Source organism: Hylobates moloch, unplaced genomic scaffold (genome assembly GCF_009828535.3).
Source record: "Hylobates moloch isolate HMO894 unplaced genomic scaffold, HMol_V3 SCAFFOLD_17, whole genome shotgun sequence".
Taxonomy (NCBI): Eukaryota; Metazoa; Chordata; class Mammalia; order Primates; family Hylobatidae; genus Hylobates; species Hylobates moloch.
In genome coordinates, this window is record NW_026652292.1 from 29,677,467 (window position 1) to 29,692,529 (window position 15,063).

A 15,063-nucleotide genomic window follows, 5' to 3' on the forward strand; every position below is an offset into this window, starting at 1 on the left:
CTGGAATAACTTTTCTTTTATAATGTTCGTCCAATGATAACGCACACCCATGACCAATCTATAAATGCACCCCACCTCCACTTCTAACTCTGCAATTGAAAAAAAATTAATACAAAACTCTGGGATAAGCATGCTGCTTTCAGGATTAGCCTTAATCTTTTTTCAAACATATCCCCCAAAGAAGATCATTTATTTCTTTTTCTTTTCATTTTTAACTGGAGAAATGTTAAGAATTTAGGAATGCAGACGCAGATGAAATTACAATGTCTTTCCAAAATGCCAACAAAAATGCTCAGAGTCTGATGAGATTCCCTGTGGCATGAGTTTGTTTAAAAAATCCTACCAATTCATTTTCTTGTTTTTGTTGGCAGACAGATGTATTTTAAGTAACCAACGTTGAGTTCTTCGCTTCTGGTCCTGTAGGTATCGCCGGGCAGGTGTCCATAGATGCCAACGGAGACCGATATGGGGATTTCTCTGTGATTGCCATGACTGATGTGGAGGCGGGCACCCAGGAGGTGAGCACGGGAGACCTCTGCACCAGTTGCTCCTTCTGCTCATGGGGACTCTGAGGAATGCATCTGTTCTGGTGGCCAAAGAGCTGTCTCCAATGCAGCTTCCAAATAAAAATGAGTTGAAAAACCTCAACTTTTGATTGAGGGTATCAAGGAAGACTTCAGGAAATGGTTCCATGTTTATTCTAAGTGAGGAAATCCTACCCTTCAAGTGGCCAAGAATCACACCTTAGTCTTATGGATGAGGGTCATCGGGTGAAATCAGTAAAGTGAAACTATATTTCCTCCCTTAAGATTTGAGCTTTTCTGAGAGGGAGTGGGAGGGTGGGTGGTTACAAACTCAAAGTGTGTTAACATTTCCAAAGATGATGTAGTTTCAGGATAACATCGTGAAGAGAAAAGAGGGCCCTGGACACAAAGATGAGTCTTCTGTGCTTGGGAGTGTGAACTCTCTGCCTCAGTTTCCTCAGCTGTAACATGGAAATCATCATGTCTTCCTGGCTGATGTCACATGATTATTGTTATGGGGAACAGATCAAATGAAACCTAGAAAAGTACTATCTACATTTTAAATTATAAATCTACATATACAATTATACAAATATGCAGCGCTTCAGCAAAGGATGCCACTTCCTCTGTTTCCTTGATCGCTGGCTCCCAGGGTCATCGCTCTGGTGCCCTTCATGGGACCTGGCATATGGGACTTGCTGTTTTCCTCTTTGTATGTATCAGGTTGGTGCAAAAGTAATGCGGCTTTTGCCATTATTTTTAATTATTTATTTTTAATGACCAAAACCTCAATTACTTTTGCACCAACCTAATAGATGCCTGGCTCTTGTGGGAAGTTCTGAAGCAGCAGGAGTCACCCTCGCTTTGTTTAATGAATGATTGTTTTGCCCACTGAGTGGTCTGGGTCTCATCTGTATTTCTGGTTCACTCCTGGGAACGGTGGGTAGCGACAGTTCATCAGAGTCCATTGTGAGGTTGCAGGGCTGGAGGTGTATAAAGCCCTTGGCAAGTGCTCAGTACACGCCAGTGATTGTTATATTTTGGTGGCAATCTAGACTTCCTCTAGACCTGACATGGCCTGTACCTCGGTCAGGAGAAGGGGAGGAGATGTCGCCAGCCACTCGGGAGCCATGTGCTTGTTTTCAGACAAAAGAGAAGTGACTCCCAAGAACCTGGGTGGGAAGGCACTTCTAGATTGGGGCTTGAGGAGCTGATCAAGCAATCATTTTAACCAGAAATTGAGGGATGACCATGGAATTAAACCATGACAGAATAATGACTTTCCAGGGGCCAGAGGAGCCAATTAAGAGAAAGAGAATTCAGCCTGGAAATGGGAGTGCATATAGGGTGGGTTCATCAGAGAAGAGAGTGTAACTCTTGAAGGAATAGTCTGGCAACCGGAAGCGGTGAAACAGGAGGTTCCTGAAAGACGCTCTTTAATTATATGTTGAACAATTGAAGGCTGTGAGGCTGGGTACCTGTCATATGCTTAAATCGGGTGTACAGTGGACCCTGGCTGTCCTTCACATGTCCCTGAAAGTAACTTGGGCCTTACAATTGGCTGACGGGGTGGGCTGCTTTGGGACAGATGAGAGGGACAGTACCTTATCCGATGAACAAAGCAAAAGCCAGGAATTCTGAGATTATTCCTTTCCACGAGGTGGTAGTGACTGAAGAATCCTAGGGGCAGCGCTGACAGGGCTGGGCCTTCAGCGAGTGCAGGGCCCAGGGGGCACCACTCTCACCGCTTCCCACATCCTGCTCCGGCATGACCGCTCTTAATGCCCTCTTGAGAGCACCATTAGCAACTTCAAATCTTGATTTACGAAGTCCCCAGAACACACCATGACCATCAGTGTGGGCAACCGAGGAACGTGCCCAATGTACCACGCTTTTCTGAAGCACTTGCTGTCCTTGCCCTGGAGATGGTGATTTGATGAAATGCCCAGAGGCAGCTGGTTTAGATCAGGCTGTACATTTTGGGGAATAGCTGTGGAAGGCTGCAAGCTTTGTGCCTCCTTTGACCTTTTGGTTTGTCTATTTGTTTTTTTTGCCTCTATATAGGTTATTGGTGATTATTTTGGAAAAGAAGGTCGTTTTGAAATGCGGCCGAATGTCAACTATCCTTGGGGCCCTTTAAAACTGAGAATAGATGAAAACCGAATTGTAGAGCATACAAACAGCTCTCCCTGCAAATCATGTAAGTCTAGAGACTTAATTTGCTATGTATGTCATCACCTCTAACCTCGGTGTAATGTAAGTTTAAAACCCAAGTGTTTCTAGGGGCTTACATTTTGGAAGTTTACATTTCTTTCTCTGATGTGGTAAAACGCATGGGAACAGTTCACAAACTGGCGTCTTGCCTTTATCAGTGGCTTTCAGGTCTTCCTTCTCTTCCAGCCTTCTCTTCCACAATGGTGAATGTTTCTTCCTATTTTTACATCTCTTACTATAATCTCTTGGCTAGGTCATGTTTCCACTTTTAGAGAAAATCAAAATATCAATTAGTAAATATCACTCGCTTATTCATCTGTCATAGCAAGTCTCGTTCTGATTTTTCAAATTTGTGGTTACTTTCCAACTCCTCAGAACCAAAGAGATAGCATCCCTTAAACATCTGAACATTTACACATTGGCAAATAAGTGTAAGACGTATTATTTATGAGCAGCTTTGTATCTAAGTAGAGAAGCAATTGGATGTTCTGATAAGTAGCTTACAAATAGGAAAGTTGTTAGAAATAATTGTTTTAGAGAATAAGGTAGTGAGGGAGAACAAAGTGAATATAGGTCTTTCAGGAGGCCAGTTGATCATTTTAGGCTAATATATGTGTGCTTTTGAAAGTATCTTTTAAACTGTTAGGTATTTATGTCTATGCAATAATTATGGGAAGGAATTAAGGAGGAAGTGTTTTAAGAACACAATGGGGAGATTGGGCCTGTATTTGAAATCCCACTGTTGTTACTTGCTGGTTTTGTGACCCTAGGAGTCTTCCCTCAGCTTTTTAAGCCTCAGTTTTCCAATGTGTAAGAGAAAGAAATGTGCCCAACTAAGCGTTTTGAGGGCTGTTTTGAGGATTACACAAGATGACACATTGAAGGGCCGTGTACTAAACTCTAGATACAAGTTAGCTATTTATCACTTTTATATAACTGGGACACTACTGAACTTGATTGTTTCAAATTGTTATCCACATTTTCCAAAGCTATGTAGGACATTTTGACATGAAACTCTGGCTTTGGCCAGAGAACATCTAAAAACAGAACATTGACCCAATGAATTTTTCATCAAATCTTCTAGCACTTTGAAGTGTCACCATCCATCTGTGAAAATAAGAAGCCCTGGGTCAGTGCCCTGGTCCATCTGGTTGTCTTCTTTGACTTATTTATTTATTTATTTTGAGATAGAGTCTTGCTCTCTCACCCAGGCCCGTGTGCAGTGGTGCGATCTCGGCTCGTTGCACCCTCCACCTTCTGGGTTCAAGTGATTCTCCTGCCTCAGCCTCCCGAGTAGCTGGGATTACAGGTGCCTGCCACCACACCCAGCTGATTTTTGTATTTTTAGTAGAGATGGGGTTTCACCATGTTGACCAGGCTGGTCTCCAACTCCTGACCTCAGGTGATCCACCCACCTTGGCCTCCCAATTCTTTGACTTTAAACTCAAAAGAGAGTGGCTATATCTGAAATCTTCAGTTCCAATTTTCCTCTGATTCTCGAATTTTCTTAATAGTGTTATTCTCTTAATAGTGTTTATGTTTATCTAGCACTTTCTCAAATGGTTCTTAAGCTTTGCACTGGGCAAAAACAAACAAACAAAAACATAAAACAAAAAACAAGTGTAGGGTCCCTTAGAAAATATTTCTGAAAAAGGAAAAGTTGCCTCCAGTAGGAAATCGAGGAACGTCTTGCAATGAATGAAACTCCAGGCATTTCTAACTGTATCTCAAAATGAACCCTGATTATCTATGCTTCTTTTTCAAGCAGGTGGCCTAGAAGAATCGGCAGTGACAGGAATTGTCGTGGGGGCCTTACTAGGAGCTGGCTTGCTAATGGCCTTCTACTTTTTCAGGTGAGGACCATTTGTAAAGGTACAATTCACTCTCTTCTACTGTCTTTGTCATTTGCTTTTGCATGATTCTCTTTGTGATTTGTGCACATCCTTCTTTCACCCAGGAAGCACGGTGGTTAAAAAATCTCAGCCATTCTTTTGGCAGGACCCCAGGTTTGGTGTGGTCAGTGGTTTAGCATACTGGGTGCTGGGGTCATGGGTTTCGACTACATCTCACAGTGGGACAGAGCTGCTGCTGCCCTTTGATCACAGATTTCTTTTTTTCTTTTTCTTTTTTTTTTGAGACGGAGTCTCACTCGCTCTGTTACCCAGGCTGGAGTGCAGTGGCATGATCTCTGTTCGCTACAACCTCCACCTCCTGGGTTCAAGCAATTCTGCCTCAGCCTCACGAGGAGCTGGGACTACATGTGCAGACCACCATGGCTGGCTAATTTTTTGTATTTTTATTAGAGATGGGGTTTCACCATGTTGGCTAGGCTGGTCTTGAACTCCTGACCTCCAGTGATCCATCTACCTCGACCTCCCAAAGTGCTGGGATTACAGGTGTGAGCCACCGTGTCCAGCCCTTTGATCACTCACAGATATTCTGACAAGAATTCCTACCCCTCACCAAGTGAAGCAGTGGGGAGGGAATCTGGATAAAGGGAGAAATCAACTTTCCCCTTCTCAGGCTTTCTCCAATTCAGAAATAGATGCCTGGGCTCACCTTAAAGAGGAGGAGGGAGCTTTGCATAGCCCATGCTCTCAGGCTGATCTGTGCTCAGGATCTGGAGAGCCCACATGCTCATTTGCTACTGTGGTTAAGCTCCAAGGCTTGCAAAATTGTAATAATGTACGTGTGTTCACTGGTACTGATTGTTCTGCCCCGTGAGGGTGGCCCATTCCTTTGTAATCTTTGGTGGTTCAGTTTGTGGTTTATTCATAAGTCATTAGAGCAAAGTTTCTTTATTTCTGCATGGGATTGTAACTAGGCATATGTGACCCTTTGTGGGACAATTGTATTCCTGTTCCTTTGGCCACAGAACACGTAATTTGATTTTTATCTAGGGCATATCCTGGGAATCAGGGAAAACTTCTGTAGCCAAATAGACAAGACCTAACCCCCAAGGCACCCAGGGAAGAAGGGGAAGGCTTGTTCTGTGGTATTTGGGAAAGCAGGCCAATTTTCTCTCTTGAATAAGGGCATCATGCCTGGGGGCACACTACTTTAATCTCTGACCAGGGTTTCATATTCTGTCACTTCTCATTTATCAACTGAAACCCAGATGTCCCTTGAGGGCACTCTTTGTAAGAGAAACCATGGTATTTTGTAGCCAAGTTTTATTACCACATTCACTTTCGCTTTACCCAGGAAGAAATACAGAATAACCATTGAGAGGCGAAGCCAGCAAGAAGAAAGTAACCTTGGAAAACATCGGGAATTACGGGAAGATTCCATCAGATCTCATTTTTCAGTAGCTTAAAGGAAGTCCCCCGCTTTTGTTTTTCTGCCTGAGATTCTTTAAGGAGATAGATGGGATGAAAGACATCAATGAAACAGAAGGGGCGTTCTTGAAGAATTCATTATTTTAAGCAGTTAGTCATTTCATTTTAAAATTTCTGTAGAAGCTCAGGAATTATTATTAATCACCATCTGCCTCCAGGCCTTTCATCTCATGACAAACAAATATAATAATGATATCGTGTCACTCTGTTAAATGTTCATACTGTTTCAAGGCCATATGATAAGATTTATGTTTTTTAAAATCTGTTGTCTCCATACCTTGATGGCTTTTGGGAGCATTTCACACAAGGATATAAAATGTAGTTTTCTTAAATGAAATGTTTTGTAGCTAGAATAAAATCATTTTTACAAGTAGAGCATTCTTGGAAAGAATTTAACACCCAAAAAGGGGAAACTGTAATGAAAAATCTCAAGGTTGGAAATACAGCCTTACTCCCTCTAGAGCTGGAGGACAGGTTTGTGGTTGAGGACTTCTCAGTCCAATGTCTACATTCAGGTTCTGACTTCATATCTTGAAAAAGGGTTTCCTCCCTGTCTTTTTCAGTGTCTCATAAACGCTACTCTGGATTGTTGTAAATATTAGTGAGATGGGAGGATTTACAGAAGAAAAGCAAGTCAAAAATGTTTCCTTTCTGATGTAAAAAAAAAAAGCCTTATTTCACACTAACATTTTATTTTACAAGTATTTTAATCTTATATTTTGGTATTAGAAAATTTTGTTTATTTTTTCATTTTGAAGATTAAATGTTGCTTACATTTTAAAAGCATGGGTGAAGTGCACAACAAAGCAATAATGATAAAAAATACTTCTCTTTTTCTCCCTATTTCCCTCTTTCCCTTGGCCGTAGCCAAATGCTAATTGCTGCCTTAATTACAGAGATGTGGAAATGTATTCAGATTACAAACTCTACAGGAATACATCAAAATTTTAACTCTTTTGCATTTTTACTGTTTAACTGTTTTAAATGCAAGTTATTTTAGGGTGACACTCCTTCCAGTTCTGGCCAGATCATGAGTTTCAAGATCAAGAGTAAAAAGTTACTAGAATTAAACAAAGTTTTATAAAGGGAGGCAGCCCTTTTCCCTCAAGAATAACTTTGTTGAGGGTTACAACTTGACAGCAAGCACAGAAATGACAAATTTAAAACTTTTACACATGACATTTACCAAAATTCCCAGTGATTATTTTGGTTAAAAGAGGGAACCTAAATATCTACTCTATTCCCTTTCAGTTAACTCCACAGAAGTTTGTAGGCATCCGTGAATACCTGTAATAGTGGGTTAGGTGTGGAGATAAGGAATTTGGACAAAGTTGAGTAAGTTTTTACTGGGGATCTGCTTTGCACCCAGTAGTCTGCAACATGAATTTAAACTCAGGTTACTACTTTCATTTACACTTTCTGGAGAAGATAGACAGTGAGGGAAGAATGGGAAGCTGTCATGAGACTGCACCATCTTGGAAATACATAACCGGGGTCTTTCCTCAATAACATTTTGAGCATCTGAAAAATAATTTTAAAAATTGTCTTAATATCTATTAAAAGGCATGTCTAGGGAGGAAACAGGAGAGTTTGAGCAATCCCTTGGTGGTGATGAAGGTGGTAGTTCACACAAGTAACAGTGGAGGCAAAAGTAAGCGCAAGCTGCCTGTCCCAGATGCTGGCCCATGTGTGCGTGCTTCCCTGGAGAAGTCTGCTTCTGTTGCTCCCACCTGAGTCACAGTTAACAGATTATTTCTGTGTGAGGCACATTTCTCTTCTGTTGTTTAAAAAATGGGAGCTGGGAGGCAGCTGAGAGGGCGTGATAAAAGAATTAAGTATGATCAACTGAAACAACCATGTTGTAGTTCTCCATGCTGGATGCAAAGGAAAAAGTGTTGAATTCCAAAAAGGATGGAAGAAGAAGGCGAGAAGTTCTAGTGCAGGAAGAGAGTTTGAGAAGTAAAATCCAGGAAAGCAAAGTGTTGTACCGCCTGGGACTCCCCAAAGTGAAACAGCAAGGAAGGATTGTGTCCATCTTAGTTACTTGAATTGGAGAGCTTGTTTCTCTCTCATTTTTATTTTTCAATGATGTTTTCTTTATATTTTAGAGATATTCATTTTCTCTTGTGCTTGTAAAAACCATTTACATTTCAAGTCTATGTGCTTATTACAGGGGAAAAATAATCTACCTGGTTGCAGTCTTTGAGTATAAACATTTCTAACCTTTTTAAAACTTCTATAGCAGCCCATTAACACTAACATTTTTAGAGCAAATATATTCTATTTTAACTTCAGGTAGAGGAATAGTCCTAAACTTAATACGATAGCTCTAGATAAGATCTTAGATAAGTGAGCGTTTAGTATTCTAAAAGTGGCAGAACAAATCATGAGGTTTCTGGATGCTATACCAATTTAAAATCAATTCTCATGTTAATATTGATTGCTTATCTACATGTCAGTCATCTACTTTTTTTCCTTGAAATCTGCATATGGGTTACAAAAACTCTGTTAAGTTTTGAAAATTCCGTTAAGTTGGAAACCTTGGTTAAAAATGTAGGTGCCTGGCCCAAGGTTACCCTGGATTCAGATCTCTCATGATTATATTTGGGGATTTACGTTCCTAACTGCTAAGCAACATCTTTGACAACTAGTAATTCATACTCTACTAGTAGTCACATGTCATATAGTAAAATAAATAGAGCTTTAGTTCTTAAGTCATTCTATACGTTTTTACCCTGAAATCCAGGGTGTTCAGATTTCAAAAAGGATATTTTATCAGTATTTTCTCATCCAGTCAAACTTCAGCTGACATTGATACAGGTCAAATGCGTAGATGCTTTTTGGTGTTGGAAATAAGTGTCTGTCTTATAGTCATCGTTGTCTTCTTAGATTTTTGGGTAGGGGGGCCAGGTAGGGGGAGACTCAGAAATAAAAGCGTTCCCCAGATAACTTCAATCTGGAAAGAATTTTCTGTATAGAGTCCATCTCTCCCTCAAGACTGACCACAGGTTTCATGAGAAGGTCCCTGAAAACATCACATTTCTCTGAAGAACCATCAACTTGTCTTTTCTTGAACCACAGGAATGGTTCTACAGACCCTACTGTAATTCTTCACATTTCAGAACCCATGTTTAATGGAGGGAAGAGAAAAATGCATGGGAAAAGAACACCTCCTTTTCTCCTTTCTCTTAAATTCAAAGACGTTTGCTTTGGAATGCCCTCACTTCTCCCTATTCACAGGCTTCTAGAATCATTAATTTACTCAAGGCACATGTGCCTTCTTTGCCCCAAATGCATCACTTTCCTTTTAGTTATGGCTGATTTTGGGTGTGTGTGTGTAAGACATGCAGTCAACAACGAGATGAAGGCCATTGCATAGATCTCATGCAGATAGTGATGGATTCAGAAAGTAGGTTCCAGTGGCATCACTACCTTCTTGTAAGCCAGTGTACACCGGCTATTTGTGGAAACCTCTTTGGGAGATCAAATAGAGTATTATGCCACTGTGAGTGTTTATAAACTGGAAGGAACAAACACCTGTGTTTCTTGGGACACAAAGCACTCAGATCCTGAGTGGATGCAGACATGAGAGGAAATGTCAGCCCAAATTAGGCCCCTCGACCTACAGACATTTCATGGGTTTTATTTAATCACACCCCATGGTTTGGGGCTACATGAGGAAGCTGGTAATGAGCTGAATTTCTTATTCAGTGGAAAAAACTGAAACTGTCTAAAAACTCAGGATATATTTTAGGGGCAATTGTGGAAGTGGAGAGAATGAGATGATGGTGTTCAGAGGGACCAGCTTCTTTTTCAGTTGTCTTTAGAACTGAAGAATAATCAATAAATTAGTGCCCCCTCAACAGCCATACTCAGCAAGAAGCATGGGACATACTGAGCAAGAAGAATCAGAAGCTTGGTCCTCTAAAAGAAATAGAAGAGGGTAGCTTTGCCCGTTGCCACTATCTTTACTGCCCCTTCTGCCCCTCCACCCACATCCACATCCAGCATCGCTCCAAGGATGCGTCAGCATCTTGCCCATGCAGGTAGAAATTTGTGAGTAGGCCTCCATACTTCCTCGGGGGAAGAAAGAGAAACTAGTGCTGGTTGTAAGAATGTAGCTGGCTTTTCATCAGAACCCTTATGCTAACCTGACCACACTTGCTCTCGGGGAAGTTCAAGCCTGTGATGTGCATAAACTCCAACAAGCCTGGCTTTGGTGTTCAGCACGCAGATTCCATAAATATCTCTTGCAGGCATACCCCACAGCTAGACTGCAGGATTAAAATAACTTCCAAAAGGTGCTGGATTGGAGTTTGTTCAAATTTCTCATTAACCACTAATGTTAATTCATACCAAACACAAAGTATTCTAAATCAGCTGATGCTGTTAATGTTCAAGTTTTAAGTGACTTCAAACACAATGGAAGTGTTTCAATGGGAGCCAGATCTCATGAGTAAAAATCCATTTTATAATAACTCTGTGATGTATCAGTGCGAGATGATTCGTAGGGGAGAGATCTGAACAAGCAGAATTAAGTGTTAGCAAAAATGCTGCATTGCTTCGATTCATGTTTAAAGACCTAAATTTCTATGCACAAGGAATAAAGGGCCTACTTACCAAGTGTAAATCACAACATAGGCTACCAAAATATTTCTTATTTGCTAGGAGAACAAAGCTGTCACAATGCATAATAGTTGGACAGAGATGGCTGAAAAAGAGGCAAATTCAGATTTGGAAACAGGGTGGCCTCTTTATTATTTATTGCCAAGATCTGAAAATATTCAACATCTTATAAGACAACAGTGAAGTAGCCCCTGAACAGCATGGAGTTGCTGTGAGTTTGTTCACTGCAGACCTTTGTGTTGGGTCCTGGGAATCTGAGCTTTGTTCCCTGTGCATGGTGGATAATTGAAACCAAGAGGACATGGGATAGACCTTGTGACAGATCAATTCTGTGACCCTTGTCTTGTGAGTCACATTATTCATTGTTAATTTAAATACAGGACTACAAAACAGTACAAACCTACCATGAGTCTGGTAGAAAAGTAAAAGTAAAAGCTGCACAAGTTACATACAGTTTATTGTTCTAATGTACAACTATTTGCATATAATGTGATTTAATTTATTGTTGTTTTGTGTAGAAAAGGAGAACTAATGACTGTGGATATAACCCCTGTTTTGTATAATATATTTTATTTCTTGTGCAAACTGGTCATTTAAAATATCTACTTCATTTGATGTTTGGATATAAATGTGTATGTGTCCTTGTAAATGTTTCTATTAAGCAAGAATGCCACGTACTCAGAGTATAACAATGTGTTCTCATTAAAAAATACATCCCACAGAAACCTTTTCCTGTTTATAATTCAACCAGCATACACTGCACATATCCATATTCTTTGAGGGCTTTTGTTCTCCTGGGACTTGTTTAAGTCAAAGAGCAATAGGTGGGTCCGATGAATTGTAATATTTGAATGATACTCATGAAAAAAACCCAAGAATTTCTGCCTAGCAAAGGCAAATCGACAGAATTTTAAAACGAGGGGCAAACCTTGAATCAGCAGGTAAGGGAAGAAATCTCCATGAATAATAACCTTCATCTTGAGTCACTACAGCTCGAGAGCACTTCATGGTTGACCTCACTGACTCATGTTATTAAGTCCTTTGCCACTTTAAAGAGGTCCTAAGTCAATTTTGTCACTTTAAAGACCTCCCCGGATTCCAGCATACTAAGCAGATTAACCAGCCTCCAGCATCTCCAGTTGCCTCTGGGTTGTAAAAAGCTGCTTCACCATCTGGGAAGTTACTCATGATTTATTTGAAGCCCAAGAAACATATAGCAATTCGCATGGTAGGAGCAATGTTCCCCTGATCCTGCTGCTGCTGCCACCACCAATGAGGTCCCCAGACTATACCACAAATGCCACTCAAACTCCCCATGTTTGAAGAGATTCTGCTCACTCGGGGTGGGGTGGGGTAGGGCATGGGGGCATGGCAGGAATGAAGGGTAGAGACAGGAAAGCTCTGGAAAACAAGCTTTCCACTGTGAATTTTCCATCTCCGTTTTGGGAAACATGGCCTCCTTGAATCTTCTCACCATATTCCTACCTCCCCAGTCCCCTCTGAATTTCATTTCATGCATACCCAACATCCCATGATGGGCTAAAGATGCCTCATGACTGGCTCTTGGGGCTGTGCCCACTGAAGAAGCCCTAGGGAGCTCCAAACACCATTGATTTAGAGCTCTGCCCCAATCCTAAATCAGGGGCATCTGGCATTGACTTAAATAGCAACTACTATAGTGGGAGATACCAATGGCCATATGTCTTTAAAAAAAAATACTTTTTTTTTTTTTTTTTAGATGGAGTCTAGCTCTGTCACCCAGACTGGAGTGCAATGGTGCGATCTCGGCTCACTGCAACTCTGCCTCCTGGGTTCAAGTGATTCTCCTGCCTCAGTCCCCTGAGTAGCTGGGATTACAGGTGTGTGCCACCATGGCCGGCTAATTTTTGTATTTTTATTAGAGATGGGGTTTCACTATGTTGGTCAGGCTAGTCTTAAACTCCTGACCTTAGGTGATACACTCACCTTGGCCTCCCAAAGTGCTGAGATTATAGGCATTAGCCACCACCCCTGGCCAAAAAATAGCACTTTTATAAACCATCCATTAGCATCAAACTAGAGTCAAGAAAAAAATTCCCTTTGCAGGCATGTGCAACCCTGATGATCATTAGCTGCTGAAGTTCTTGAGGAGTGGAGAGGAGGAGGAAGATGAGCTGGGCATGATGTGCCATGTGGCTTGTATTAATCCGTCATGCCATTTTCTCACATGCTGCCCCTTCTGTCATTTCCATTTCATAGATGGCGACACTCTGGAGCCAGACTCCTGGGGTTTCATAGCCTGGCTCCGATCCTTGTGTGAAAATGAGGATAATACTAATTCCAACCTCATGGGGCTACTGTGAGAACTTTACACTTAGGATTCTGCCTGGCAGGTAGTGAAACATTCAGTGGAATTACTATTATACTCTCCTGTCTCCTTGGATAAGGAGACAAACTTCTCAGTTGGTAATTTTTGAGGCCTTTAAGGCAAAAGGAATTTCTGCTGTTGAAAGCCAGGCAGCCCACATTTCTTTCTTTTCAATTTGGCTGGATGACAAGTAGCCTCGACCTCTTGGAGGATGAGATGAAAGGCAAGAGGTCCCTTTTCTGTACACCGCCCCTCTCTAAAGTGTCCCGACAAGGGCCGAGGAGGGGACAATGATGGCCACATTGTCTCTGAAGCTTTCAGAGGGCCTGTGCAGCTTTACTCAAATCTGCGTTCCCTCCTTAGAGTGTAGGTGCCAACCCTGGAGCAGCGGGCCATACATGCTGTACCTGCCGTCCACCCCCTGCTTTCTCCCCCTGCTGAGACGGGCCTGCAGACTGCTCTTTGGAATTCATCACCTCACTGCTGTGATTTGTCAAAGCAGTTCCTGCCATGACATAGAGGACTCGTGTGTCCTAAAGAAGAGCCTCCCACCTCGGTGCCCTCAGCCCCAGGTCTTTCCCGAGAATGCTGACATTTTGTCCTAAATGCAAGAGTAGCACCTCATTAAGGGTGGTGGTGGGCAGGGGATTTCCCAGTGTAGACAAAGGAGGTTTTTATTCCACTGCTACTCTAATGGCCCAAGAGAGACCAGGCGTCACACAGGCTAGCACAGAATGCTGTATTAAAGTTACCTTTCTGGACTAGAGGACATGAGGTTCCTGGTACCCACAAGTTCCTCCTCCTCCCAGTGCTAGCAGCTACAGAGACCAGAATAGAGATGACATCCGCTCTTCTGGAAGGGCCTCTGACAGTTCAGTTCAGAATGAGGATGGAATAAAGCAGATCTGGGAGGTTTACTGTAGGCTGTGTCACCCCCTCCATCCCTTGCACAGTGACCCCTGCTAGGCTCCCTCTGGTGGTGCATAGATTGGTTCTGTGGAATGCTTGAGAAGGAGCAGCAGCGCATGAAGAGATTGGTGTTCCCCCAGTGGGAACCTCTTGGGTGATATCAAAGATACACTTTCAGGCAAACATCCAGCAAGAGGCTGACTCTCAATAGTACTTGCCACCTGGCATTTTAACCATACACTACTTTATGACTATTCTCAGCATTTTATTCAGAAGGAAAATGAAGACAGCAGAATGTGTGCCATTCTCAATTTGATGACACTAGCTATTTATTGAGAGCATTCCACATGCCAAAGTGGGGCTTAAGCAACTTAGATGTGTGCATGTATTGCACTCTCACAGCAGCCCTATGAGCTAGGACTGTGGCTATCCTATTCATCTTCGAAATGTGTAAAGTAGGTTGCAGGCAAGATGGCCAAATAGGAAGAGCTCTGGTCTGCAGCTCCCAGCGAGATCAACACAGAAGGGGGGTGACTTCTGCATTTCCAACTGAGGTACCCAGTTCATCTCATTGGGACTTGTTGGACAGTGGATGCAGCTCACAGAGGGTGAGCAGAAGTAGGGTGGGGTGTTGCCTCACCTGGGAAGAGCAAGGGGTCTGGGAACTCCCTCCCCTAGCCAAGGGAAGCTGTGAGGGACTGTGCCATGAGGAATGGTGCATTCCACTCCAGATACTACGCTTTTCCCACAGTCTTTTCAACCCACAGACCAGGAGAGTCCCTTGGGTGCCTATGCCGTCAGGGCCCTGGGTTTCAAGCACAAAACTGGGTGGCCATTTGGGCAGACACCAAGCTAGCTGTAGAAGTTTTTTTTCATACCCCAGTGGCACCTGGAATGCCAGCAAGACAAAACCATTCACTCCCCTGGAAAAGGGGCTGAAGCCAGGGGCCAAGTGATCTAGCTCAGAGGATCCCACCCCCACAGAGCCCAGCAAGGTAAGATCCACTGGCTTAAAATTCTCTCTGCCAGCACAGCAGTCTAAAGTCGATGTGGGATGCTCAAGCTTGGTGGGGGGAGGGGTGTCCACCATTACTGAGGCTTGAGG

The 15,063-nt window shown here is 42.4% G+C and overlaps 1 protein-coding gene and 1 long non-coding RNA gene across 3 annotated transcripts in view; one reads left to right on the plus strand and one right to left on the minus strand.

Moving 5' to 3' along the window:
* The window catches only part of NPR3 (natriuretic peptide receptor 3), an 84,985-nt gene extending 73,558 nt beyond the window's left edge, over nucleotides 1-11,427 (plus strand). The window contains exons 5-8 of one of the 2 annotated variants that reach the window (XM_032135738.2): nucleotides 424-518; nucleotides 2,589-2,724; nucleotides 4,504-4,591; nucleotides 5,943-11,427. In XM_032135738.2, the coding sequence (XP_031991629.1) occupies nucleotides 424-518; nucleotides 2,589-2,724; nucleotides 4,504-4,591; nucleotides 5,943-6,054 (431 nt within the window). In that variant the 3' untranslated portion in view covers nucleotides 6,055-11,427. The remainder of the gene's footprint in view (nucleotides 1-423; nucleotides 519-2,588; nucleotides 2,725-4,503; nucleotides 4,592-5,942) is intronic. The other variant, XM_032135739.2, reaches the window with a different exon arrangement.
* Nucleotides 1-15,063, minus strand: part of LOC131381662 (uncharacterized) — a 231,768-nt gene that overhangs the window by 14,989 nt on the left and 201,716 nt on the right. The gene's annotated exons all lie outside the window — the stretch shown is intronic.